Source organism: Anoplopoma fimbria, chromosome 13, assembly GCF_027596085.1.
Source record: "Anoplopoma fimbria isolate UVic2021 breed Golden Eagle Sablefish chromosome 13, Afim_UVic_2022, whole genome shotgun sequence".
Classification (NCBI taxonomy): domain Eukaryota; kingdom Metazoa; phylum Chordata; class Actinopteri; order Perciformes; family Anoplopomatidae; genus Anoplopoma; species Anoplopoma fimbria.
Genome location: NC_072461.1, coordinates 28,085,722 through 28,112,080, shown reverse-complemented (window position 1 = coordinate 28,112,080; position 26,359 = coordinate 28,085,722). Strand labels below are relative to the sequence as shown.

At 39.8% G+C, this 26,359-nt stretch overlaps 1 protein-coding gene and 3 non-coding genes across 4 annotated transcripts; 2 read left to right on the top strand and 2 right to left on the bottom strand.

Moving 5' to 3' along the window:
• Nucleotides 1-1,244: 1,244 nt before the first annotated feature.
• LOC129100882 (cilia- and flagella-associated protein 157-like) lies at nucleotides 1,245-15,325 on the bottom strand. Its single transcript, XM_054610422.1, has 10 exons — nucleotides 15,315-15,325; nucleotides 7,803-7,907; nucleotides 6,551-6,822; nucleotides 5,628-5,790; nucleotides 5,295-5,541; nucleotides 3,098-3,198; nucleotides 2,713-2,863; nucleotides 2,188-2,333; nucleotides 1,433-1,573; nucleotides 1,245-1,325 (listed from the first exon to the last, which is right to left on the bottom strand). Exons 1-10 carry the CDS (start codon nucleotides 15,323-15,325, stop codon nucleotides 1,313-1,315), a joined length of 1,350 nt encoding a protein of 449 aa, XP_054466397.1. The 3' UTR covers nucleotides 1,245-1,312.
• trnac-gca (transfer RNA cysteine (anticodon GCA)) lies at nucleotides 2,909-2,980 on the top strand. Its single transcript has one exon. It is a non-coding gene; the product is annotated as a tRNA-Cys (tRNA).
• On the top strand, nucleotides 3,584-3,655 carry trnac-gca (transfer RNA cysteine (anticodon GCA)). The gene has a single exon. It is a non-coding gene; the product is annotated as a tRNA-Cys (tRNA).
• trnac-gca (transfer RNA cysteine (anticodon GCA)) lies at nucleotides 4,099-4,170 on the bottom strand. Its single transcript has one exon. It is a non-coding gene; the product is annotated as a tRNA-Cys (tRNA).
• Nucleotides 15,326-26,359: the final 11,034 nt, after the last annotated feature.

Sequence of the window (26,359 nt, the reverse complement as noted above, 5' to 3'; positions counted from 1 at the left end):
ACCAAAACCAAAACCCGGAGCTCAAAGAGGACACAAAGCTCCGTAGAGCTGCAGAGATGGAGGTCATTCTCTGAGACTTCATCGACAGAAGTGACCGCTTCCATTTAATGTTCAGTAATAACTGAAGATGTGGAAGGTGTTTATAACTAGACCTGGAGAACTCTAAAGGGTTCTGCCTCTCTGACAAGCTTCCATATGAAAGGATGCAATTCTGCCCCCATTTGATAGGTGCTAGATTAAAAAATTCAGAGTTTATATATGACTGAGGGATTTACGTAAAGCAGCTCTCAACATGACCAGAAGCTAACGGTGCTAACAGTGCTAACAGTGCAAACCTATGGCAAAGAGGAATATTACTCCTCTTTATCTTTACATAGATAACAGTTGCTTAATGAGATTATAAAGCTCTAAATGTTGAATTTAGCACCCTTAAATAAAATGTAAAATATCCAGCGCTCTGAAAAGTTAAAACTCATCTAGAGTGACAAACTTCCTGTTGACTGATCATGAGTCTGATTTGGAATCTGGAAGCAGAATGACTTTCTGCAGGAAAAACACAGCTTATTAAAACCAGATGTAACAATGACTGCAGCTGTTTTTGTAGACTTTCTGCAGAAAAAATAAAATCCACCTAAAATCCACCAATGAATCAGAGCTTCATCAGTCCGTGTTACCATCAGGTGGATTTTCCAGGCTTGCTCCAACTTCCTGTCTCTCCAACACACACAAACACTCTCCTGGGAAAGCATTGTGACCAGAGGATAAATCATACAAGCAACTAAACAGCCCCTGAGTTTGTGCTAATGCTCTGTGGGTTTGTCACTGCAGATGAACAGTTTTTCCAAAATCCCATTTTTGAGCCTGAATGATGGATGAATAGTTCAGGTTGTTTGGTCCAGCAAACAATCTGTAATAGAACGCAGCATTTGGTGTCCTAACATGTGGAAGAAGAGTCCTTTAAAACATCTTCGTAGGAGCCATCAGAAACTTCATTCTCTGTTCACTTCCAGCTACGGTCCAAAGATCAACCTTCAAATATCTGCTCTCTTCTTTTAGTTTTTACTTAAAGTTACTACAAGCAACTTATATTTTGTGTTGTGTAGTATCTCAAATGTGAGGATTTCCTGCTTTTCTTTGTTTAAATCACTTTAATTAAATATATTTGAGGTCTTTGTAGTCAGAACTGAAGCAGGATTTAAGTGGCTAAAACTTTTATTTGGGATGAAAAACATTCATCCGTCTTACTGTTGACTGGTTCTGGTTCTGGTTCTGGATCAGCGGTCTGCGGTCTGCGGAGGTGAAGGCCTCTGGATCAGAGAGTTTTACTGAGGGAGGGACAGAGGGACAGCTTTTAAAGAGAGAGCAGAGGTGTGGATGGAAACGTGTCCACTGTGATGATGTCTGCTGTATGAGGACATTCTTCCTGACAGACCTGTTGGGAGGCGGCTGAGCTCCGGTCCTGGAGAAGACTGGTTGGTGTTTCCACGAGGGCCGGGGTACGAGGCCCAGGTCTCCTGGTCTGAAGCGGGCCATCAGGAATGACGGATCTGTAGACAGGTTCAGGGTCTCTGTTCTGTGGAGGAGACATGGATGGATTACTGAACGGGTTTACATGATCAGGGGCCCAAGTGTCAGGGGCCCCACTTCACCTACAACATGTCACTCAAAGAGACACAAACAGATCAGGAAGAGACTCAAGATAACTACAAAGTGACATAAAATGAATATAGAGAGACACAACACAACTACAAAGAGACACAAAAAGACAAACAATGACAACAAAGAGACACAAAAAGACTACAAAGAGACACAAAAAGAATACAAAGAAACACAAAATGACTACAAAGAAACACTACAAAGAAACACAAAATGACTACAAAGAGACACAAAATGGCTACAAAGAGACACAAAAAGAGTATAAAGAGGCAAAAACGACTGCAAATGGACACAAAATGACTACAAAGAAACAAAATGACAAACAATGACAACAAAGAGACCACAAAGAGGCATAAAACGACTACAAATAGACACAAAAAGACTACTCAGAGACACACAAAAACTACAAAGAGACACAAAAAACTACAAAGAGACACAAAAAGACCAAAAAGAGACACAGAATGTCTACAATGCATTGTTATTTAAATATCTAAATAATCCGATGGAACCAGTAGACGATCTTTCCAGTACCTGGCTGGTTGGGGGTCAGTGGTCTGGGGTTTCTGTCCTCCACTGCTCCCCTCAGGCGTGGATCCTGGTCCCTCGTGGACGGAGCTCTGCAGGATCTCCAGCAGCCTCAGCATCTTACCCTGAGTCTTGGACGTCTTCTGTGAGTCCTGAAGAGGTTTGATAATCAGATGTTTGGATCCACACAAGTCGTGAAAACTTTTCTCATTCTGTATTTAATAATAATTCAAATGGTCTAAGGTCAATAAGGTCAATAAGGTCAATAAGGTTGTCCTGGCCCGATTTTCATGAAACTTGGATGAAAGGTAGATTTACAAATGATTATCAGAGAGAGAGTGTGTTCTCTTCTAGTTTTAAATGTTACACATCCTTAAACTGCTTTATGAGCTTAAGACAGTTCTTTAGTTCTAGTTCAACCTGTTCAATACAAGACAATACTTGAGATTCTATTCCTATAAACACAAAGTTCAACCTAAATAAATGACATTTGAACACACGTCTCCATCAGAATAAGTCAGTGTTTTTCACCGTCAGGATGCGGCTGAGGACGGCGGCTGCTTCCTGCATGGCGGCCTCCAGCTGCCTCCTGCTGCTCGTCTCCCTCTGGAGCTCCGCCCTCAGCCGATCTGACTCAGCTGTTTTCTGACGTCCCTCCTCCGACACTGAGGTCAGGAGCTGTCTGAAAACACGACACACGTGATAACACTCTGTTAGTTTAGGGAGCGGGGGTGTAGCTCAGCGGTAGAGCATTTGACTGCAGATCAAGAGGTCTCTGGTTCAATTCCGGACGCCCCCTGAGCCACATTTATGATGTTTACCAGCAGCCTTGTTTACCTATATGGATGAACCTTGGGTGTTATGTTCGTCAAATACAGTCCTAGATGTGGACATTAGAAAGAGCCTAAACCTTTACCTGAGAGACTCTTCCTCCACCAGCAGGCTCTGGTGGGCGATGCCACAGTCCTTCAGCTCCACCTTCACCTGCTGCCTCCTCATCGTCAGCTGCTCCACCTCCTGAAGGAGGGAAGATGAAGAACATTTGTTTTTAAACTCTTACAAGGTTAAAAAAAGAAAGAAGAGGTTCTGTTGCTAACCTTGTGTGTTTTCTCAATCTGAATGTCAGCTGATTCCATTTTCATGATGATTTAGTTTTTTTTGGTTTTATTATATCAAGGATTCAGCTTTTTGTTTTAAAGATATGTCAACTCATTTTGCTTCATATTAAGATACTGACCTTACTGAAAGACACTGAAGGTCCTTATTTCATCCTGTTCTAGGGTGAACTGTTCAGTTACTATTGTAAATTATATTCTATTCAGAAATCTGAGATGCTGATTTGTATATCATTGATAAATAATAATCCTAAACCTACAGTCTAGTGGCAGTGCAGGCAGAGAGAGGGGGTGTAGCTCAGTGGTAGAGCATTTGACTGCAGATCAAGAGGTCTCTGGTTCAATTCCGGACGCCCCCTCATAGACAGCTGTGACATTACCTCTGTCTGACATATTCTCCACAGTGTTGGCAATGTTTATGTGACAAAAATATTACAACATCTGAAGTTGTGTTAATTTGCCAACTAGAAATTGGCTAATTAATATGATTACACTTAATACATAATATGATACAACTTGGAGCAAAATTGGAACTTGGACTATATTTATATCACAATTTTGAGCATAAATAAGCTGCATTTGTTTTGTACTAGAACCTTGTGTCATGTGCAATTATGGGTCCTAATATTAGAATATACCTTTTGTATTTTTACAGCTTCAACACAACAAATAAATTCAAACTCCTTCTGCCTGCAGAATCAGTAGAGGTTTTATAGTTCGAAGGTTGAAATCTATCTTAGTATGTAGCTTATGTATTCATTAGATAACCATGTAGAGTTTAGAAGAAGCATAAATGTGGCTCAGGGGGCGTCCGGAATTGAACCAGAGACCTCTTGATCTGCAGTCAAATGCTCTACCACTGAGCTACACCCCCTCTGGTGATGGTCCCATTGAGGTGTTCACAAACAACGCAGCCTGCTGCTGGACGGCTGGAGAGCATTCCACTGGTTCAGGTCCAGTCACTGCCTGTGTCAGCTTTGTTTCACTTCTCTACTGACATTCAGTGGTGGAAGAATATTCATGGATGTCATTTATGAAAGGAGCAAATGATCCAAAGTAAATACTTGTGTACCTAGACCAACGCCTGTCAGTGCATCCATCAGTGTCACCACTACATGTACTCCTTTATAGCTGACAGACTGAGTGTGAATCAGTGAATGAACCTGGATATCATTTTTACAAATATAACTTTTAGATCCCTGATCAAGTTTTTTTGCCGCCTTTACTAAACTGATCATTGATGATCCATATTGTCAGATACAGATCGTGTTTGTTGTTTGATTATAGCAGCTGCTCTACAAGGATCCAGAATATATATATTATATATATATTATTATATATATCATTTTTTTGCCACTGTCCCAAAAATCATTTCAACGCTCTGAAGTCAGTGAATCTTCAAAAATACTAAATGTTATTCTTTTACTTTGTAATAGTAATTTTTTGTGTTTTTTTTCTTCACACAATTCAAATGATAAGGAAATAAAAGATTGTATTTTTATTGATAAAAACAGATCTTATTATCAGTAGTTTAATGATGTATTATAATCTTAGAGCTAGTGTTTGGAAGTTAAACAGCTCATAATTCATCTCTAATATCTATTTTATATTAATGTGAAAACATCTCCTTCAAACTACTGGATTTATTCTAGTTCATCACCAACACTACATTTTACAGATTACATGTGAACACGTCATAATTTACCTTCAGACAATACTCATTTTTTACTAAACAGAACCTGAACGCATCGTAATGTAACTGAATGGAACCTCCGTTCATTAGCGGTGCTGCTAACGTTACTAGCTCTCCTCCTGTCAGTTTAAATACTGATTAGTTGTTTACAGTGTAACATTATCAGAGATGGTTTGTGGAGTAAAAAGTACAATATTTACCTCTGAGATGTAGTAGAAGAGAAGTAGAAAGGTGCATTAAATAGAAATCCAAGAACCTTGAATTTGTAATAAAGTAAATGTACTTAGTTACATTAACCCTCTTACCATCTTGCAGCTGAAGTTCTTCTCTGTGAGCTCTTTGGTGTTTTCCCTCATCTTGTCCATCTCTATGAGAAGAAAAAGTTTCTGTCGTTGCAGGTAGCTCTTCTCTTTCCACAGAACCTTGTTCTTGTTCAGAAGGACCTCGACCTTCTCCTGAAGCTCTCCATGCTGAGCCCTCTCCTCCTGGATGATGTGCGACGTCTTCGTCTCGATGTAATCTACCTCCGTGGACCACATCTTCCGTAATACCCTGATGTTGCAGGACAAACATTTCTGATATGGTCAAAGGTCAAACCTTAAAGAAGGAGATGTAACGCTAACAGTCCTCGTCTTTACTTCTTCCGCTCAAACTCTCTTTTCTCCTTCAGGGTGCTGATGACAGATCCATACGCTTCACTCTGCCGGAGAAGCTGCTTCTTCACAGACTCCATGTCGGACTGCTGCTCCGTCAGCTGCCTCAGCTGCTCCTCCAGCTCCTGCTGCTCCACAAACTTAGCCACTGAGGGAAGGAGGAGAGGAGAGTAAACAAGGAGAGGAGAGTAAACAAGGAGAGGAGAGTAAACAAGGAGAGGAGAGTAAACAAGGAGAGGAGAAGATGCTTCACACAAAGTTCTTGGATCAGCGTTTGAACAAACTATGGCTTCATTCATAATGATTCTAAATCTACATTTGAATGCTGCACAGCTTCTTTTTTTTTCATGTCTTTTCAATATATTTGAAGCCAGTAATTCTGCAGTAATTATTATCAGTAGTTATATTATTAGTATTTTATGATATGTGGAATCCAGTGATGGAAGCGTAGGATAGTTCATGACTGGTGTGGATCCAAACATTTAGAATAACTCCGGAGTATTGTAAAGTCTCTAATCAGCATTTATTTTAACAAAAGATTTATGGAATATTTTCCAAATTAATATTTGTTGGCGTTAACCCTTAAAATAATTGTTCCAGCTCACAGCACATAAACCTGTATTAACGGGGCGGTCTAGCAGCAATCTAACAGCACCATGAAATACATTTATACATCCAAAATAACACAAAATGTATCTTTTGTATCAAAGTTGATGGACAATGTTTTTTGTCGGCCATATTATCTGCTCAGAGAATTGTTTTTCTTTCTGCTGTTTACATTCCATATGATAAAGATTTTAAAAAAGCACTAGAGGAATGCACTACTGTGACACCAACAGATCAGGAAGAGACCCAAGATGATGAATGAATAAACTGCAGCCCTGAAGGTTGGTATATGAAACTCTCACCCAGCTTGATGTTCTCTGAGTTCTGCTGGTCGGTCCGGTCCTGCAGCTCCTTCAGATGTCCACTCAGCTGAAGCTTCAGAGCCTCCACTTCCAGCTCGGCCGCCTGCGGCTGACTCTCCAGCTGCTCGGCCAGCTCCTCCAACTTCTGATCTTTTTCAACGAACGAGTGCTTCAGGTACGTGGCGATGTCGGTCTTGTCCGTCTTCAGCACGCTGCAGCCGGAGGACAGGTCTTTGTTCTGTTTCTCCAGCTGGTCACACTGGAGCTGACGTCTGCAGGGCGAAGACATGTGATTATTATTATTATTATTATTATTATTATTATTATTATTATTATTATTATTATTATTATATGTGAGAATCTAGTGTGGTTTTTGGTGTAAATACTGTATTAAAATATAATGGTCATAAACATATCAAAGTAAGGTGAATCAAAGTGATAATTCTAGGAACCAGAAGCTCACAATAATTCCATAAAATGCTTTATTTTGTAAAACATAAATAAAGTAGAGGTAAAGGTAAAGGCTTGTAGGGTGATCCACCACATACACTCTTTTATATATGTTAATTTTAAATAAATTAGCTGATACACAATGTGGAATGATCTGAAAAAGAAGTGGAACTCCAACTTAAGTCAACATTCAAATAATGAGAGATGAATGTAAGAGATCAAGGTTGAGAGCTGGAAGACCTGAAACAACAATTAATACAGATTCAATAATTAATTGGCAACTATTTTAATAATCTATTAATGTTTCAGTCACTTTTCAAACAACAATGCGACACATTCACTTGCTGCAGCTTCTCAGAGGTAAAAATCTGCTGCTTTTCTTTGTCATGTTTGATAGACTATATATATATATATATATATATATATATATATATATATATATATAAATCAGCATCTTAATTGACATTAAAATAGCTTATTGTTAGTTGCAGCCCTTAATGTGTCGTATTGTGTTTACTTTCATAATTTAATTCAGTATTAATTAATTAATTCATTAATTAAAGTGTCCTGGTGGATTTAAAATGTATTTTTCAGTGAAAACATTGTGATGTTTTGCCTTTGTGTTTGTACATAGCTTTAAGATTTTATAAAAATATGTGTTTATAGTTAAATTTGTGAATACTATAATTATTTAAAATATTTTCCTGAAATATATTTCTAGCACATTTAAGTTAAGTTTCTATATATATTAAAAAACAAACAATAGAGCATATATTCATACATGTATCTACATGTATCTCACCTCTCCAGCTGCTTATCCAGATATTGAATTTGTAACAAATATATCGACTTCTCTTTGTCGTCAGAACTGATCAAATCCGCCATGATTATTATGTATATTTCTTGGCTTTTTGTTGTTAATCTTCACTTTTTTAATACTTTCTTTTGAAGCATTTTTTAAAGAAAATATTGTTGAGACGCTGACGTCAGACCACGGTGTTGCTAGGGAGTGCTGCCTTCACGAACTGCTCGAAAAGTTCGACCATTTCCACAAATAAACTGTAATAAAACAATTCTAACATATAGATCATTTAATATGATATGATGTATTACCATATAATGTACTGTAATGTTATATATTATAGTAGTGATTGATTGTTTTTGTTGCAATGGAATGCTGCCTTCAGGGACTGATTACTCATACTATTACTATTATTATTATTACCCTCACTTTAAGCATGAGTCAATTTGTAAATAACATTATTAATATTATTACTAATAAATTAACAATAGCATGACAGTATTACATCTTCAACATAAGAAATGTTCACATTCAGTTTCAGTCATTCCACTAATTGATTAATGGACTAATTGATAAATGGACTAATTGATAAATGGACTAGTGGTTTCAACTGTTGGAAAGTTTAATTTAAACAACAAATATTTGATAAACTCTTCATATGATTGCACCTCCAACTCCTTTACAAGGTTTTACATTAAGTTTTATAATAAAAAATGGTCTTTTATGATTTGTTTTATTTTACTTGAGCATACTTCTTGTGCAACCTGCATATGATATTCATATTCAAATGATATATATTTAAAAAGCAAACAGACATTGTTCTTAAGGGGGAGTTTTACCCTGGTTTACCTTATTAAATAAATGTAATTAGTTACTTTCAACGACAGAAATCTGTTCTCTGAATATAAGCAGAGGCAGTAATACTTTTATTTAGCTTTGACAGAGTTTTAATGTGTTGCTCCACCTGAGGTTGAGTAAAGAATGAACATTTTTTGATGTGAGTCACACACACACACACACACACACACACACACACACACACACACACACACACACACACACACACACACACACACACACACACACACACACACAAACCACAGTGGTTATGTTCTCGGTTTGGTTTGTTTGTCTGTTTGTCAGTAGGATTACAGAGAAACTACCGGCCTCATGTCCATGACACTTTGTGGAGGAATCTGAATCACTGGATTGGAACAAGCATTATATTTTTAATCTATACATAAAAAAACCCTAATATATTAGTCCTACAACTTTCACAATGCCAATGCTAACATGCTGATATTTAGCAGATGTTATGTTTGCATCAAGTGATGGGGGGGGCAAAGTCTTCCATCATTTTACTTAAAAACTAGCCAAAACTTCTGTTTAATTAAAGCTGCATTCTCTCTCCTGTCCACCAGGGGGCGACTCCTCTGGTTGTATAGAAGTCTATGAGAAAATGACTCTACTTCTCTCTTGATTTATTCCCTCAGTAAACATTGTAAACATGAGTTTATGGTCTCAATCTCTAGTTTCAAGTCTTCTTCAATACAGCATGATGTTCATTTAGTAAATGATGCTCCATTTAGAGTCAAACAGACCATAAAGCAGGGGATGCTTTAGGGCGGGGCTACACCAAAAACCCAAATAGCGACAACCAAAAACCAAGATGGCGATGGCCAATAACCAAGATATTGACGGCCAAAATGCCAGATTCCAGACTTCATAACCAGGCAGAGTTCTGGGAGTTGCTTTCGTCTTACAACTTTAACCCTTTCACGGTGTGTTTTCAGTTCATGAAAGGTAATGTAACATTGTTGTCCTATAAATTCAGCGTTATGTTGAACTTAATTTGGCCAATGACCAAAAAACAAGATGGCGACGGACAAAATACTGTACCCCAGACTTCAAAACCAAACAAACCAATGGGTGACGTCATGAAGACTAGGTCCACTTCTCTTATACAGTCAATGCAAAAACTTCTTGTATCACTGTGCAGGTTTTTGAGGAAAGGTTTAAGCATCAAACAAGAATGTGTGGAATAAAAAGAGAATATCTGGATCTACTGCATCGATTTAATTCTGCAATGATACACGTGTTGTTGTTTAAAATAATCGTCGAGCACCAAAGTTCAGTCAAACTATCAGGAATCAGAAGCTCAGCCATCGTTTCACAATCGGAGCCTCTTTGACCTCACTGAGAGTTGAACCTGAGGTCATTGAAGGCAGCGTACACCTGAGGATACCTCCAGGTACAGTAAGTAATTTTCATAGCTGAGGTTTCTCCTCCGCTCACTTCCTGCACGCTACCTCCACCTCCCACATGCTCTGAGCCCGAGGCCGGCCTACTGTACCTCAGCTGTCTGTGTGTCACGGTTTGTTTTTCTTGGCCTCTGCTTCAGAGTTCAGCCCGCGAGGAAGATGCCTTCAAAGAAAAACACAAATAATGTGCTCTTTGCACGGAAAGTGAGAGGGGGGAAAGCTTCCTCAGCAGGGAAGGATTAGACGGAGGGAGACATGAGTAGAAAGGAAAAGCAGTTTGTGGTGGAAAGCGAGGGCGTGGAGGTCGAGGAGGTCGAGGGGGTCGAGGAGGAGGAGGAGCAGAGAGCTTCATCTCTCTCCACAGAGAAGAGAAAAATATGGTTTCATTTAACCAAAACCACAAACTTTAGTCCTGAGATGAATTAAAGACGCTCGTTTCAATTTCATTTACTGAAGTTTTCATGTGACTACCAGATGAACACAGCTGTTGTCACATCATCATTTCTTCTGCACATTATTTCAGCTTTTTTTTATTAATTCAACAACATCGTGACATTAATACTTGTGGAACAAAAGATCATACAAAAACACAACAACTTCAGCAGCATGAAAGTATGATAGACTCAGAAACCAGAAAAACGAAGATAAAAAAAGAAAATCTATAACGTCCCCCAGAGCAGCCAGTATTTATAATTATGTTTCAATCTTTCAACAATAAATTACAAATAAATCATAAAGCAAATGAGGGTTTGGTGTCATTCTAGTTTGACTTCAGCTGCATTGACTTCATGTCTCACAATTTTGAGTTTTCTGCTATTTTTGGACTCCGAAAATGAATATTTGGCTGACTAAAGGTTCCACAAGAATGTGCAGATAAAAGGAAATTTAGAATCTTTCCACCGCGGTTTTATTCCCGGCAGTATGAAGAAGACGTCACGCAGGAAAATAATAATGAATTGACTTATGAATAACTTTCTTTTGGTCTCTGTGTGGGGTTCAGTGAAGGACTTTAACTAATGTAAAATACGAACGTAAAGCTGTAGACATAATAGTCACAAAAGAAAACCAGTCTGGAGGTTTAAGTCACCCTAATGCACAGCTGACATTCATTAGTGCACTAATTACTAGTTGGGGAGACACAACACACACTTTCATATCAGGAGAGTCTTCCAGACTAGAAAAAGTTCTGAACTTCATTAAAACGGAATAAAATAATATAAGTTTGTGCTTCTGATTTAATCGCATGTTTTGCTTTTTTGGCTTCAGACCAAAGTCTCCTGCAGCAGATTCCTGACGGTGTCCTCAGAAAACCTTTAGTTGCGTGTTTCAGATCCCAGCAGAGGTTTGTGTGTGTTTGAAGCAGCAACAGATCAACAGATCCGGAGAACAGAACCAGAGCTGCTGCAGGCCTCGGGCTGCAGAGAGCAGGGGAGAGGCACGCTTTAAAATAGTTCCCTAAATGATGCTATTAACAATCTGTAAGCAGATATGTCAGCTGTTTGTTTCCCCAGTTGTCATGTCAGTCTGCAATTATACCTGCAGACACGCCAAGTATTCCTGTTACTCAACAGATTCAAACATCCGCTCCTCCTCCTGATGGACTCAGATGGTCTGTAACCAGCTGTTAAAGTCATAAGAAACTGCTCTTATTCTTTATATTTTTTATTGTCAATGAATCCCATGAAAAGTGTGAGGGCATCTTTCATTACTGTCTGACTTCCTGTCTGTCTCAGCTCTATCCTATTGGTTCCTGTTGAAGACGCACATCTTTAGTAACACAAATGTATAATTTCATTAAAAGACTCAGTCATTTCCTAAAACAGCTTCATCAAAAGTTAATGTTCATGATTTATTGCAGATGGTGTGTCAAAAAGCCTTAAAATATTTGACCATAAAAATATTTTTACAAAATCATGTTTTTTTTTACGCTATATGCATGATTAAACTGCCCCACTTTTCATCAACCATGAGCTTCCTGTCTCAGTCAGTTTTTCATATAGCCATCACATCTCATGTGCAAACTTAAAACCAATAGTGTGTTCTCACAGTTAGGTCTCATCCAGCAAATGTTTAGGTATGTTATCCATGTAATCTTGAGCGACAACATATAAATACCACTTAATTAGTATAAAAAAAGACTGATGTTCGTTTCTAATGTGAAACCAGACGCAACATCGATCTATTTGTCTCGTAACTTGCGTATTTAAGTAAAGGCACTTCTGCAGCTATCGTAACCCAAATGACAATATTTTCCTAAACCTAACTAGTTTTCTTGTTTAAACCTAACTGAGTCTCCTGTGAAGAAGGAAGTTTTTTTGGAAAGACTATTTTCATGTAACGAGCAGAAATTGACATGTGTTTCTGTACTTTTGTAGGAAACCGCACGCATTATAAGGTGGAGCATATCAAACTAACCGTTGAAAGAGGATACGTTGGTTCTCAACGCTCTCTTTCCATGGCCCATTTGTTCCTAATGAAGACGTAAACCACAAATATATAGTTCATATATATATATAGTTCATCAGTAATTCACTGTAGTTTTTATCAAACAAACAGGAGGAAATAGTGCGTTTGTTGGGGTCTATTTTCCACATTGACTATTAATCCTCATTTGGCGCTCTAGTGAGTGTTAGTATGTGGTGTTGAGTCAGAATAAACTCCAGTGTGTCGATGGTGATGGAGGAACAACACTGAAGCTCATTGGTGTGTTTTAATGTAGCTCTATGAGACATCAGTGTGTGATACACATGTGGAGACAAACCCTCTTTAGATCCACCCAAACATGCTCATTCATACAATCCACCTACAGCAGTAATTATCATCTCTGCAAGGAGGGTCATGCAATCCGTCCTGTGTGTGTGTAAATATGTGAGTGAGTGTGCACCTCTGTGTCTGTCCACGCTTAATCTCTCATTCTGCTGAAGCAAAATGTCCTACTTTGGGCGTCCAGCTATGGCCGCATGATCAAGGACCTCTGGTGGTGGAGGTTACTACCACTGTCTTTCAAAACTCACTGCTCTCTTTACGTGTTTTGGATGGTGTGTTTGGCTAACAGCTAACAGCTAACAGAGCTACCTGTACACACACTGCTGAGTACCTCTCGGCTGCTGCTCTGTAGCTCTAGTTTTATTGGTTTTTTTGAATGGTGTGTTTGGCTAACAGCCAACAGCTAACAGAACTACCAGCGCACACACTGCTGGTTATCGACTGATTCAGCTGCTGCTACTCAGCTTTGATAGACAGATTTGTGATATAAATGTAGTTTTTGGTGTGATTGTATGACGTGTCTTACGCAGCGACTTCAAACTGATTGCCTGCGTTCGTCACTGCATGTTTCTGAATTTGAATGAAGAGTGTTTCACGACCCCTTACAGCCTAATGGTGTCTGTACCAAGGAGATAGCCAGTTGTGGGTTGTGTTCATTCAATCAGAGCAGTGGTGGTGCACTACTGAGTACACCTCTGGTTAACATCAGAATCAACATGACAAAGTCAAACAAAAACGGTCAGGAGGTTAACACAACATGTAACACGATCACTGAACACTGAAGGCCTCTGGATTCAATCTTATGCAACAATGAAAACACCAATCACATAAATCCAATTATGTGTGCAAATTACCTCCAATTACCATTCCTAAAAATGACTCATTATAGATATATGAATATCACTCCATCTAAATACCTCTTCTTGTTAAAAAAATTAAGAATAACTGTATGAAATGACCTGCGTTATAACCAACAGTATCCATCAGGTTAAAACATGGTCCGGAGTAAACCCACAGCCGGTTTTCATCATAAACCAATTAACTGTTCATTTGAAGAAGGGAGTGGCTCTTCAAAACCTTGTGGGCGTTTAATATCTCCTGGATGAAATAATTATCAAGTTCCTCAATTTAAAGTCCTGAATAAGAATAATTGGTTTAACAAGCAGGAATGGTGCCAAAACCACAACACCCAGGTAGAAGCAAACTGTAATTTTCCTGTGAGGCTGAATTCCTTCAGCAGGGTGTTCACAGCTCTTTGAAAACGCTTACCTGTGTTATTAAGCTGTAATAACTTTGAATCTCAAGCCCCAACATGTGTCCGCTTCGTGTTTCATGCAGCTGAGAGGCCGAGCCTTTTTTCTCGGAGCAGGAATAAACCGGCACATCGGTTATTCTGTTACCATGATGACAACAAACAACAGACAGCAGCTTCCTGCAGCATCACGCAACATCGAGAAACCTTGGGGACGTTTTGGCAGCAGAGTGAGATGTTACCAGAACAGGGACGATGTTACATAAAACTGGAGTGAATAAAGCTTTAGAGCTTCTATATCAGAACTGTCCAGAAGGTTAACTGTTGCATAACAACACCACCACCATCCTCTGAACGAGTCTTTGTCTCCTGCTCTGACTCTGACATCCATCACCTCAGGAATGAATCTGACTCATCTTTTGATATTTAAAGTCATCACTTTCTCTTCGTGTTGGATGTTGGTCATATCCGCTCTGACAAACTGACTTCCTGGTTGCTTCTATGGGTCAATATAGAGATTTCAGATCTTCCTCTGCAAAACCTCCAGCAGGACTCTGGTCTGTTTATCTGGTCTGCACTAACTGATGTCTTTGTATGTAAGAAACCAGGTTCACTATAGCAAGGTTTATACATTTACAAACATAAATGAGAGTTTGGACAGTCAGCTTAATGAATTGTGGGGGTTTTTCATCAGGAAATCCGAGCAACGACGAGCCTCTTCAGGACTGTAGAGGAGAGTAAGACTCCCCACTCCTCCCTGAGACCAAGCTCAGTATTCTGCCTGATTGTTCATATCATTAACTGTTTTGCCATTTCAGATCCAGCCACAACTTCCTGTCCTTGGATCACCTCATCCCGCCAGTTCGTCCACCTGATCACCTCCCTCCCTCAGCGGTCTCTCTCACTTTTTATACTTCATTACTTCCGAGGGTAGCGTTTTCTCATGCATTGCCGTCAGTTCAGACTACATTGTCTACATGCAATATATTTTACCATCTGTCGTGTCACTCATTCGCCAGTTGAGCATTAACCAGGTTTATTGGTTAAATAAAGTCTGCATAAAATCTTTATGAAATGGTTTTCTTCAGTGCATATATAGATGCATTCTCCAAACATTAACGCTTCAACACAACTCTAAACTTCACTACTGTAACTCCAGCAAAACAAACGGCCGTTACCATTGGCTCTAAGCAATGGACTGCGTCAGCAAATGTGTACAAGTCTGCTGTTTACCTCACGATCATGGTGTCAGAAGGCAAAAAGACCGTCACCATAACAACGAAGAGTTGGGAAATCCTGCCTCATGGACCACTAGCATCTGAGAGTTCTTCACTCAGATTGGATTTCTGGATGAGTATTTTGTACCTGAAGCTACACAGAACAACACAAAGGGCTGTTTTTTGTGTCACAGCTTTGAGTTCCGGCAACAAATCCACCTCAAACTTCAGCTGTATAAAGTTCCACGAGGCCTATTGTGTGAACAAAAGAGTGACTGTGACTGCTGTGAAAACACGACACGCTGACGTACAACAGTTCTGAGTTATGTCAGCAGAGCGTTCCTCCGAGGGTACAACATAAAGAACAGAAGCTGCTGCTTTAGTGAAAACACCCATTGAAGCAGTGATGTTGTTAATGTGATGAATTGTACTCGTGAACTATTTAAGTCTGTATGAAACACTCCGGGTGTTCTAGTCACTCCAGTGTAAACCCGTCTACGTCACTATCAGGGCCCGTGGGAGGGGAGGACCGGTCATACAAACACAGGACTATCACCTTGGAGACCGCTGTTCATGTCCTGTGTGAAACCAAATCAAAGCTGATTTATAAGTTAGTTTTCTTTATGTAACTCTACTTTACTATTGCAACTCACGTAACATAAACGTAGTAATTTTAACCCAAAACCTCGATCTTTTCCTAAACGTTAAATATAATTTATTAGGTTTTACATGTAGAATTTTAATCAGAACTGTTTCTACTTTGAATGTTACAATGATGTTGTTATCATCTGATATTGCAAAAAATACCCAACACGTAAAAGCCTTTAAGACACTTTAAGGACACTTGGCGGCAGTTAGTTTTGGCTGTTAGTAACATCTGGAGCAGAGTTTTCAGACTGTGTTGTTGTAGATAATGTTGTTGAACGAGTCGTGGATTAACCTGTGAAACTTTAGAGCGTGATGAGATAAATAGCAGCACTTTTAGGAAGAAAATAACATGTCGTTTAATTCAAGTGAAAGAGTCAACTTAAGGGTTTACACTCTAATACAAGTTTTGGACGCTACATTAACCAAGTAGTTGTGTTGTGAAAGTAAAGCTCACAACTAGATTAACCTACTTTGTAAGTTTATTTTGCATGAATGAACTGGAAACTGGCACGTTCAGAACTGACGCTTAAGCAAGTTACAGTGTTTGGGAGTCGGAACGTGTTTCACCCGTCCGGTTCATATTGGTGGTTTTGAGTGAAACATGTCAACAACTGTTGGATGGGTCATTATGAAATATGGTTCATCACCTTCAGGAAGAACTGCATCAACTAGATTAATACAGATCCGGCTTCACCACAGCCTTCGACCTGCAGTTGGAGTTCCGGAGGGAGAAGGAGAACTCAGCTCCTGGTAGCAGCAGCGTCTCCTCCTCCTCCTCCTCCTCCTCCTCCTCCTCCAGGAGCAGAGCTTCTCCTCTCTGCTCCTCTGGTCTCCGCTGAGAGTCAACACCAACACAACGCTGCTGGAGAAACCAGGCCGTATTTCTTGACCCAATGAAGGGAAGGGAGGCACTGGAGACGAAATCAACACAAAACCAATTTTCTTTTGTAGTAGCATAAACATTTTGAGAAACTAGCATGCTGAGGTTAACTGAATCATGGCGTATCGTACTGTTAGATGTTCATTGTATTGCTTTGTATCAGATGTTGGAACATGAATTAAAAATAAAAACATCTGAGGTGGTTTGAAGCTTTAACGCTGTAATAGTTAAATCCTCCTCTGATCTCCTGCTTTTACATCTTGTTCCTTTTCAATTGCTGCCCATTAACTCACTCTGGGTGTGGACAATCCTGCATTCCTGAACTTTATTACAAACAGGCTCAGGGACAAAGACAACACTCAGGTGAAGTATGTGTTCCCTTTGGCCAGAGCCTGAAGCGGTGACACTCCCTCAGTGAATCACGGTCAGTGAACTCATGGAGGATGAGCTGAAGGGGATTCAGAGAGTTGAGATGAAGCACAGAATTCAACCAGCTTCATCTTTTTGTTAATTTTAGTGCAGCAAGAATGTGATGGAGACGATCCAACATCATGTTAGCCTCCTCTTCTTCTCCTCCTCTCATGTGCCACGTGGCTGTCACATTGATTTATCTCAAAGCAGCAGCAGGAACGATTCAGTTCTTTATTCAGGATTCTGAACTCTGCAGTTAGTTACCTCAAGAATAAATCACTATGCAGAAGGGTTGTCTTAGCAATTTCATTATGGACACGAGTTGAGTAATAGTGAAAATGATTAAATAGTTTTTTTAGTTGCAGTTAAACTCTCTGCATGATCAGCCTAAAGTATTAGATTGGACACGTGTTGTTTAACAAAGTCTTTGTAAGAAATCAATGAAATGGAATTCTGCAGCTGCTCCTGTAGTGGGCCTTATGTTTCTATGTTTTAAGCTGCAAAAGCTACGAAAACTGAAGGATGGAATGCATCCAAAAACACGTCGATCATTCAGTCAGGGAACCACCCTTAGAAAGGAGACGTCAACGTTGATTTATTTGTTACCTAATTTGCATACTACAGGCAATTATGTAGTTATTATTTTAATTACCCAAACCACCCTAGTTTCCTAACCCTAACTAAGTATTTCACCATATTTTCATTAACATAACTAAGTATTTCACCATCTTTAACCAAACCTAACTTGTTTTCTGTGAAGACAGAGGTTTATTTTGAAAAGACTGTATTCATGTAACGAGCAGAAATGAACTTGAGTTGCTGGACTTTCCTAGAACAATGCACGGAAAATGAGCAGTAACTTCTCGTATCATACAAACTGTTGTTGAAGGACACGAACAATTGCTCTCTGTTGAAGGACACGTTGCTCTCTGGAAGGCGATGGTAGTTTAAACATCTTTTAAACTTATTTCATGTGTTGAGTTGAAACGTGGTTCATCATTCAGGATGAATCAGATCCCCACAGATCAAACTGTTTAACTAAGGAGGAGCAGACATGAAAGGATTAGAAGTGAAGATGAGGGGATGTTGTTTGTGTATATGTGTGTTGGATTCATGTGTTGGCATCCAGCACATGTAAGTGTGTGTTTGTGTGAGTGGACACACAGTTTACTGGAACCAGTGTGTCATCACTGGTGTTGTCTTTCTGCATGCTACACGCAGCTCGACTTGACTCTCACTTCACACTCTGTAACGTTGTGATGATGATGATGATGATGATGATGATGATGATGATGATGATGATGATGATGATGATGGACTGGGTGTTGCGTGCAGAGAGAGTAGCAGGCAGATCAAAGCAAATAAAAAACATTCCAGAAGTTTCTTTGAAAGTTCCTGTGGTCGGAGCCTGAGGAGAGACGAGCAAAAAATAAACCAAAATCCACACGCAAGGAGGGGAGAGGAGAGGAGATAAGGAAAGGAAGGGAGTGGAGAGGAGAAGAGAGTAAAAACAAAACTAAAGTCCACACGCAAGGAGGGGAGAGGAGAGGGGAAGAGGAGAGGAGAGATAAGAGGGCAAGGAGAGAGGATAAGAAACAAGGAAAGGAAGGGAGTGGAGAGGAGAAGAGAGTAAAAACAAAACGTCCACACGCAAGGAGAGAAGAGGAAATGAAAGGAAGCAAGGAGACAGATGAGAGGAGACATAGAGAGAAGGGAAGGAGAGGGGAGATGATAGGAGAAGAAACAAGAAAAGGAGATGAGGAGAGAGGAGAGGAAAAACAAAACAAAAGTATGCACAAAAAGAGATGAGAGTATACAAGGAGAGGGAGCAGAGAGGAAACAAGAAAAGCCGAGGAGAGGAGAGGAGAAATTGTGAGGAGAAGAAACAAGGAGTGTAGAGGAGACAAGGAGAAGAGTTGAGAAGAAAGAAAAGACATAAGGAAAGGAAAGGAGAGGAAAAACAAGGAGAGGAGACAAGGAGGGGAGATGGAGCCAGATTTAATTATGACTTATTGAAAGTAAAGCGATGATGACACTCAGAGACAGAGCTCCTGGAGCCGGTGTTCAGCTGAAGGGATTTCCCTGCAGCTGTGAAATGTGATGCAGACAGAAGAGGAGTTTCCTCCGGTGTGGAGAGGGGGTGTAGGGGGAGGGGGGGGAGGAGGGGGAGGAGGGGGAGTGTTTGCGTGCGTCTAAAAATAACTTCCAAATCACAATAAATCTAGAAGTGGGCGGGGCTTACCTGAGGCAAGCTGACGACACCTACTCCGCACATATTTAAAGAGCCTGTGTGCAGAATTTAGCAAGAGATTGACTTTAAGAGCAAGAAAGACAAAATCTGACCGAGGAAACTAGAAATAAAAGAAAGGAGAACAGGAAGAGAGAGTGAGAGAAGAAGGAGCAGTAGATGCTACAGCTGCTATAGAGGCACTTTAATAAACCTCCAATCATCAAACATCAACCATGTCCTCCTCCTCCTCCTCCTCCTCCTGCAGACTGCTCCCCGTGGCCCTGGACTGTTGTTCCTGCTCCTCATCTTCCTCCCTGCGTTCCTCTCCCCCCCGTGGGAGTCGGCCCCGGCGGGTCCTCTACCCGGCGTCCCAGAGCAGGAGGCGTCCCCTGAGGGAGGCCCCGGACCAGGCCCACCGCTGGCTGATGCTCCTCTCCGCTCTCGTCTTCCTGCAGATCTACACGGAGGAGACGCACACCTGCACAGGTTGGTTCACATCCACAGATCAGAGGTTCACACCTGATCCGTCAGAGCACAGAGACTCACTACTGAGGGAATCTTGTACCAATGTAACGATAGAGCAGATGATGAAAATATTGTATTTAGAAAAAGATAACAGCTTTGCAGTTAGCTTATTTAAATGTATATTGATTCAATTTATTTTAGCTTTATTGGCATGAACAAAGATTACAGCACTTTGCAGAATATTACATATATTACATATTAAAAAAACAGGTGTCAATGCAGGTTATATTGAAGGACATTATGTGTTATTATATGTTAAATGTATACACTAATTCCAACCATGTATACCAGTTTATTTTGGCACTCGATTTTGATTATTTTGAGTCAAAGTTTTTGTAATTTTACGTTTAAGATTTTTCCGTAACTTCCTGTTAACACCAGAACTGGGAATGTTGACATCTGCTGATTAATATAAGACATACATATTTAATATTTTATCTGCTGTTCTTTCTTCTGTCCAAAAGTTCAGTTTAAAAAAAAGAAATCCCTTTTTTTGTGAACTTGCAGAGCTCCAGCGCCAGTATCCAGACACGGTGGTATCTCAGCCCCAGGAGGGTGAGGGGTGCCTGGGCACGGTGCAGGGATGGAAGGGGGAGGAGCCCTGGAGGGTCCAGACGGTGGACGGAGCTTCAGAGACTCAGATGGAGTGTATGGTGGCGTGATGGGGAAGCAAGTCATTTTCAATCAAGCTATCTTCCAACCCCTAAGAAAACTAAGGGAGGTAAGCAAACTGGACGAGACTGCAGACAGAAAGTGACGATGACGTCAGTCGCGGATCGACAAGTTGAGACGACTTCTTCTTTCCATCAGTTTAACGGGGAGACACAGAGTCATGTGGAGTGACATTGAACACAGAAAAACTTTTTCTCTCCCTAAAACGATCATGATTCTCTCAGTTCCATCAGTGGTTGCACAAATATGTTTGGAGGTGACCTCTGACCTTTGACTTCTGTGCAGCTGGGTTTTTGTAATGATGCTGATTTAGAACATGAGGCCATGCTGACATTTTAGTAAAGTTTCACCTTTGAGGAGAATCTAAAAACATAAAAGTGCAGCAACTGTCTCAGCTGATACGCTGACGATGACGTGCTTTATCTTGGTAAAGGACTGGATATTGAACAGAACTTTGTAATAGTTGCAAAAATGCCAACAGAAACATGTTTTTTTTTTAATTGTCCAATAAGTTTTGCATGATGTGAATGAAACCTGGAATGCACATTGTTGAATATCTGTATTACTTGTGAATTGTATTAATACCAATAAATCGGTTGTTAACTGTGTTTGTGTGTGTTTGTGTGTGCGGCAGTAGTGTAAAGTACATTGAAGTACTGTCCTGAAGTACAATTTTGAAGTGCTTTTACTTTACCTGAGGTTTCAATCATATTCTACTCCATAAGTTCACTCTTCATCATTTCAGCGGGAAATATTGTTTATTTATCTAACAGATCGAGTTACAAGCCACTGATAATGATTTAACACACAAAATATATAATCAGTTTAAACATTTTGATAGATTGTTATAAACTACATGAATTAGCTAAAACAGCTGCATCCATATTGATGATCTAATCATATAAAGTATATTAATATAACACATACAGGAACAATTTTCTAGAGACCTCTTACTTTTAATACTTTAAGTACATTTAGCTAATAATACTTATTTTTAATTAAAGGAATTGTACTAGTAATTGAGTAATTTAGTATTGCTTTTTTTATTTAAGGTAGAGGATGTGAACACTTCTTCCACCACTGGTGTGCAGTATAAACTCAGTATAATAAGACAATGATCAGTTTCTGGTTCAACCTCTTTTCTGCTCAGAAACCCGACAGCGACATCTGCCAATAAATACACTGATGTTTCCTTCTGCAGTCTGGGAAACTGTGTGATGCCTGAGTGTGTCTGTGTATGATAGTGTATGTGTGTGTGTATATGTGTGTGTTGGGGGGGTTACTTTGAGCACCGGGGTCTTTGAACTGAGGCAGTGACTCAGAGAGTCGAGGTAATCCCTCCTTCAGTCCAACAGGCTCACAAAACAAACACACACTAATCTGAGACTTTCGGGATTGGCTGGTTTCACTGAGTGAGAAAGTGAGCGTGTTTGGACACGCAGCGGTATGTGTGTACTCTGTGTGTACTCTGTGTGTACTCTGTGTGTACTCTGTGTGTACTCTGTGTGTACTCTGTGTGTCTTTGGACTGGAGCAGTTTTAATATGCTATGTTCAGTCATATAAGATAAGACTGTATTGATCCTCAGGTTGTAAATTCATGTTAAAGCAGAAAAGACAAAAAAAACTATTAACCACCAAATAAATGTCATAATAAATATACCTGCAAAACAGTAGATTGAAATGTTATGAAATACTTATTGAAGTAGTGAAGGTATATGTGTATGTTCAATACATTAGTATAGGTCTGAGTAGTATAAAGAGGAGTCATGTATAAAATAATGTGCATAAAATATATGAAAATACATACAGCTATGCATATTTAAAGCTATTCTGTGTTGCTTTATGTAATGTATTACCATAAAACACATCATAATAGAAATATAATATTTTTAATGTAATGTACGATAATATATCATAGTTGTCCAAAATTCATTCATAATTACATTTTTTTATTAAAATACTTCTTTAAGTATCCAGTATTAAAGAAATACCTGAAGTAAAAGAAGTAAAAGTGAGCTGAAACTCAAAAACTAGAAAAATATAACATTTTTGGATTAGCATCCCCAACAAATTAGTCAATAACAACAACAATAGCAGCAACAACAGGTCCCAGACAAACAATACATAAGAAGAAACAAGACAGGAGGTAAAAAAAGACGTCTGAAATCATGTGAAATCATATATAAAATTGGAAATTAACCAATTAAAAAAAGCTTGAATCCTCGATGAAACCCGAAGAGACGTCCACAAACCATCGGTGAGAATATTTTGGACCCATCTAAAACTATGAAATGATAAATTAAAGACACAGAACATCAGATTATGACTCTCAAAACACCTGCATCAACGATTGAACTCCACAGAACAAGAAGAATGTTATATATCGTGTGAGAAAAGTTGGAACAGACAAATAAGTGACAGTAGAGATTCATACAATCTGCCCTTGAGGCAAAATGATGTCAATATGGATGTGTAATATTTCAGTCACATAAAGTTGTTGATCAGACTGAACCAAAACACAACGTCGCTGCAGAAGAAGACGTGATGACTGACTGACATCATCACTTTAGTGTCTGAAAAAAAAAACCCTAACCCTAAGGAAACCTCTGCAGCTAAATACAGTATGTCCATCACAGTCTGCCTACATGTACCAGCATGCATTGTGCATGAGGAATTCCCTCGCTGTTGTTGGAGAAAACATGACAACTGAAGATAAAAGTTTAAGTCCCTGTCTTTACTGTGTGGGCTACTTATAGATGTCTATTTACAACCTTTTTTTTTAGCAATAGAGACATCAAGATATATTCTCAATTATGTATTTTTTTAATATTACCAATGACTACATTTACATGCACACCCATTATTCCAAATATGACATTATTCAGAAATTGTAAACATCATATTCCATTTAGATTTATTTATTCTGAACGGATCATCTTCAGATTAAAACATGTGTGATATGTTGATATTGTTCAGGTTTTAGGAGCATTCTTTGTTCATGTATACAGCGCATTCACTATATGAGTCTCTTTCCTGTTTTTCTGTCTGCTTCTCTCTCAAAAAGCTTTTTTTTCTTCTAATAGTTAGATGATATTCCTTTAGGGAGTGCAGTTAGTGACAGTGTGGGCTCCATGATAACATTGAGTAGCAACAGGGGAGGCGGGGCTTAGCCAAGGGACAGTTACTTTCATTTTAATATCATCAAAAAGTAGAGTTTTTCATTTTAATTTAATTAACCAGCTTTAGCTTTTTAAGTTAGCAGTAAATATAATGATTGATTCTTTGGTAGGCTTGTGATGCAGAGAACATATAAGTCTTATTTCAATCTTTGAGAGTTTAGTCATAGATGTTTTTGAATGTACATCAGCTGATGACATCGATCCTCACCGTTAACCACCACATGATCTCCTCCTGAGAGAATCACCCTGCTTATAAACAGCCATATATAGATATATAGTGTTGTGATGGATGGTGTCACTGTGACAGAGTGACTCCTGAGGTGACTAAAGGTTAAACCAAACCGTTTGACAGAGAAGAAGTAGACGTAACGTCACCTCCGGGCTGAGTGACAGTTTGATGAGCTCCACTGTCAGTTTCTATAAACCTGTGTGTGTGTGTGTGTGTGTGTGTGTGTGTGTGTGTGTGTGTGTGTGTGTGTGTGTGTGTGTGTGTGTGTGTGTGTGTGTGTGTGTGTGTGTGTGTGTGTTTTGTGATTCACAGCTATGTTGTCAGAAAAAAGATGGCAGAACAATTAGGACGCATACCCACTGTAGGTGTGTACAGGTGTGTCTGTGTATGTGTGTGTGTGTGTGTGTGTGTACAGGTATGTTTGTGTAAATGTAGTTCCCACGGAGCTTCACATAAATTTTTGTCTCTTTGATGCTTTTTGTAATCAGTTACAACCCCAAACAAGAAACACAGATTTTCTTCACAGTATCTGATCATTATAAGAAACACAGAGTACCATTGGTATCAATTCAATTCAATTCAGTTTATTTTGTATAGCTCAGAATCACAAATTACAAATTTGCCTCAGAGGGCTTTACAATCTGTGCACATGCATCCTCTGTCCTTCCCTCACATCCTCTGTCCTTCCCCTCACATCCTCTGTCCTTCCCTCACATCCTCTGTCCTTACACCCTCACATCCTCTGTCCTTACACCCTCACATCCTCTGTCCTTAGACCCTCACATCCTCTGTCCTTACACCCTCACATCCTCTGTCCTTACACATCCTCTGTCCTTCCCTCACATCCTCTGTCCTTACACCCTCACATCCTCTGTCCTTACACCCTCACATCCTCTGTCCTTACACCCTCACATCCTCTGTCCTTACACCCTCACATCCTCTGTCCTTAGACCCTCACATCCTCTGTCCTTCCCTCACATCCTCTCCATCCTCTGTCCTTACACCCTCACATCCTCTGTCCTTACCCTCACATCCTCTGTCCTTAGACACCCCTCTGTCCTTACATCCTCTGTCCTTACACCCTCACATCCTCCTCTGTCCTTACACCCTCACATCCTCTGTCCTTAGACCCTCACATCCTCTGTCCTTACACCCTCACATCCTCTGTCCTTACACCCTCACATCCTCTGTCCTTACACCCTCACATCCTCTGTCCTTCCCTCACATCGGCACAGGAAAAACTCCCCTAAAAACCCCTTTATCAGGGAGAAAAAAGGAAGAAACCTCTGGGAGAACGACAGAGGAGGGATCCTTCTCCCAGGATGGACAGAATGCAATAGATGTCATGTGTACAGAATGAACAGCATAACAGTTCTTAGATACAACACATTCAATGTATATGACATAAATGATTCATATAATAAGACTACTTATAATAACAGCAGCAATTATTACAGTAGAATTATAGCCATGAAAATAGGGATAGTAATGTGATTAATAATAATAATCGAAGTAGCAGTGGGTGTCAGTCGGCTCACAGCAGGAGGCACGACTACGGTCCAGGTACCACAACGATTCATGGAAACCTGCAGAACGAGAAAGCAAAAGGGCTTCAGGGTGGAAGTAAAGCTAAAATGCTTAATGGTACAGGTAATAGTAATAGTAATGTGACTAGTAATAATAATGGTGGTAGCAGTCGGTGTCAGCAGGGCCGTAGCAGGATGCACATCCACGGTCCAGGTACAGCCACGATTTATAGAAGCCTGCGAAGCGAGAAAGCACAAAGACTCCAGGGTACAAGCAAGTCAATAAGCGCAATAGTAAAGGCAATAATAATAGTAATGTGACTAATAATGATAGTGGTAGTAGTAGTGGGTGTCAGCAGGGCCTCAGTAGGTGGCACGATGACAGTCCAAATATAACCCCGATTCATGGGAACCTGCGAGGCGAGAAAGCACAAGAACTCCGGGGAAGAAGCAAAATCAGTAATGTGCATAAATAGGAGATTAATACATAAAGAAGGAGGGAGAGAAGAGGAGAGAGGAGCTCAGCGTATCCTAGGTAGTCCCCCTAACTATAAGGCTGTCTAGGCATATAGCAGCATATCTAGGGGCTGGACCAAGGCGAACCTGAACCAGCCCTAACTATAAGCGCTATCAAAAAGGAAGGTCTTAAGCCTGCTCTTGAAAGTGGTGAGTGTGTCTGCCCCCCGGACTGAAACTGGAACCTGGTCCAGAAGAGGAGCCTATGTGATCCTACTTTTATATACTCTAGGATAACCCTGAT

Bases quoted from the DNA above. Each gene is read 5' to 3' on its own strand.
- LOC129100882 (XM_054610422.1), bottom strand. The intron at 5,791-6,550 runs GTGAGAGTTTCA...TCCTTCCCTCAG, and splicing joins CTCAGAGAACATCAAGCTGG to TGGCTAAGTTTGTGGAGCAG. The intron at 3,199-5,294 runs GTAAGAGGGTTA...TCCCTCCTTCAG, and splicing joins AGAACTTCAGCTGCAAGATG to GAGGTGGAGCAGCTGACGAT.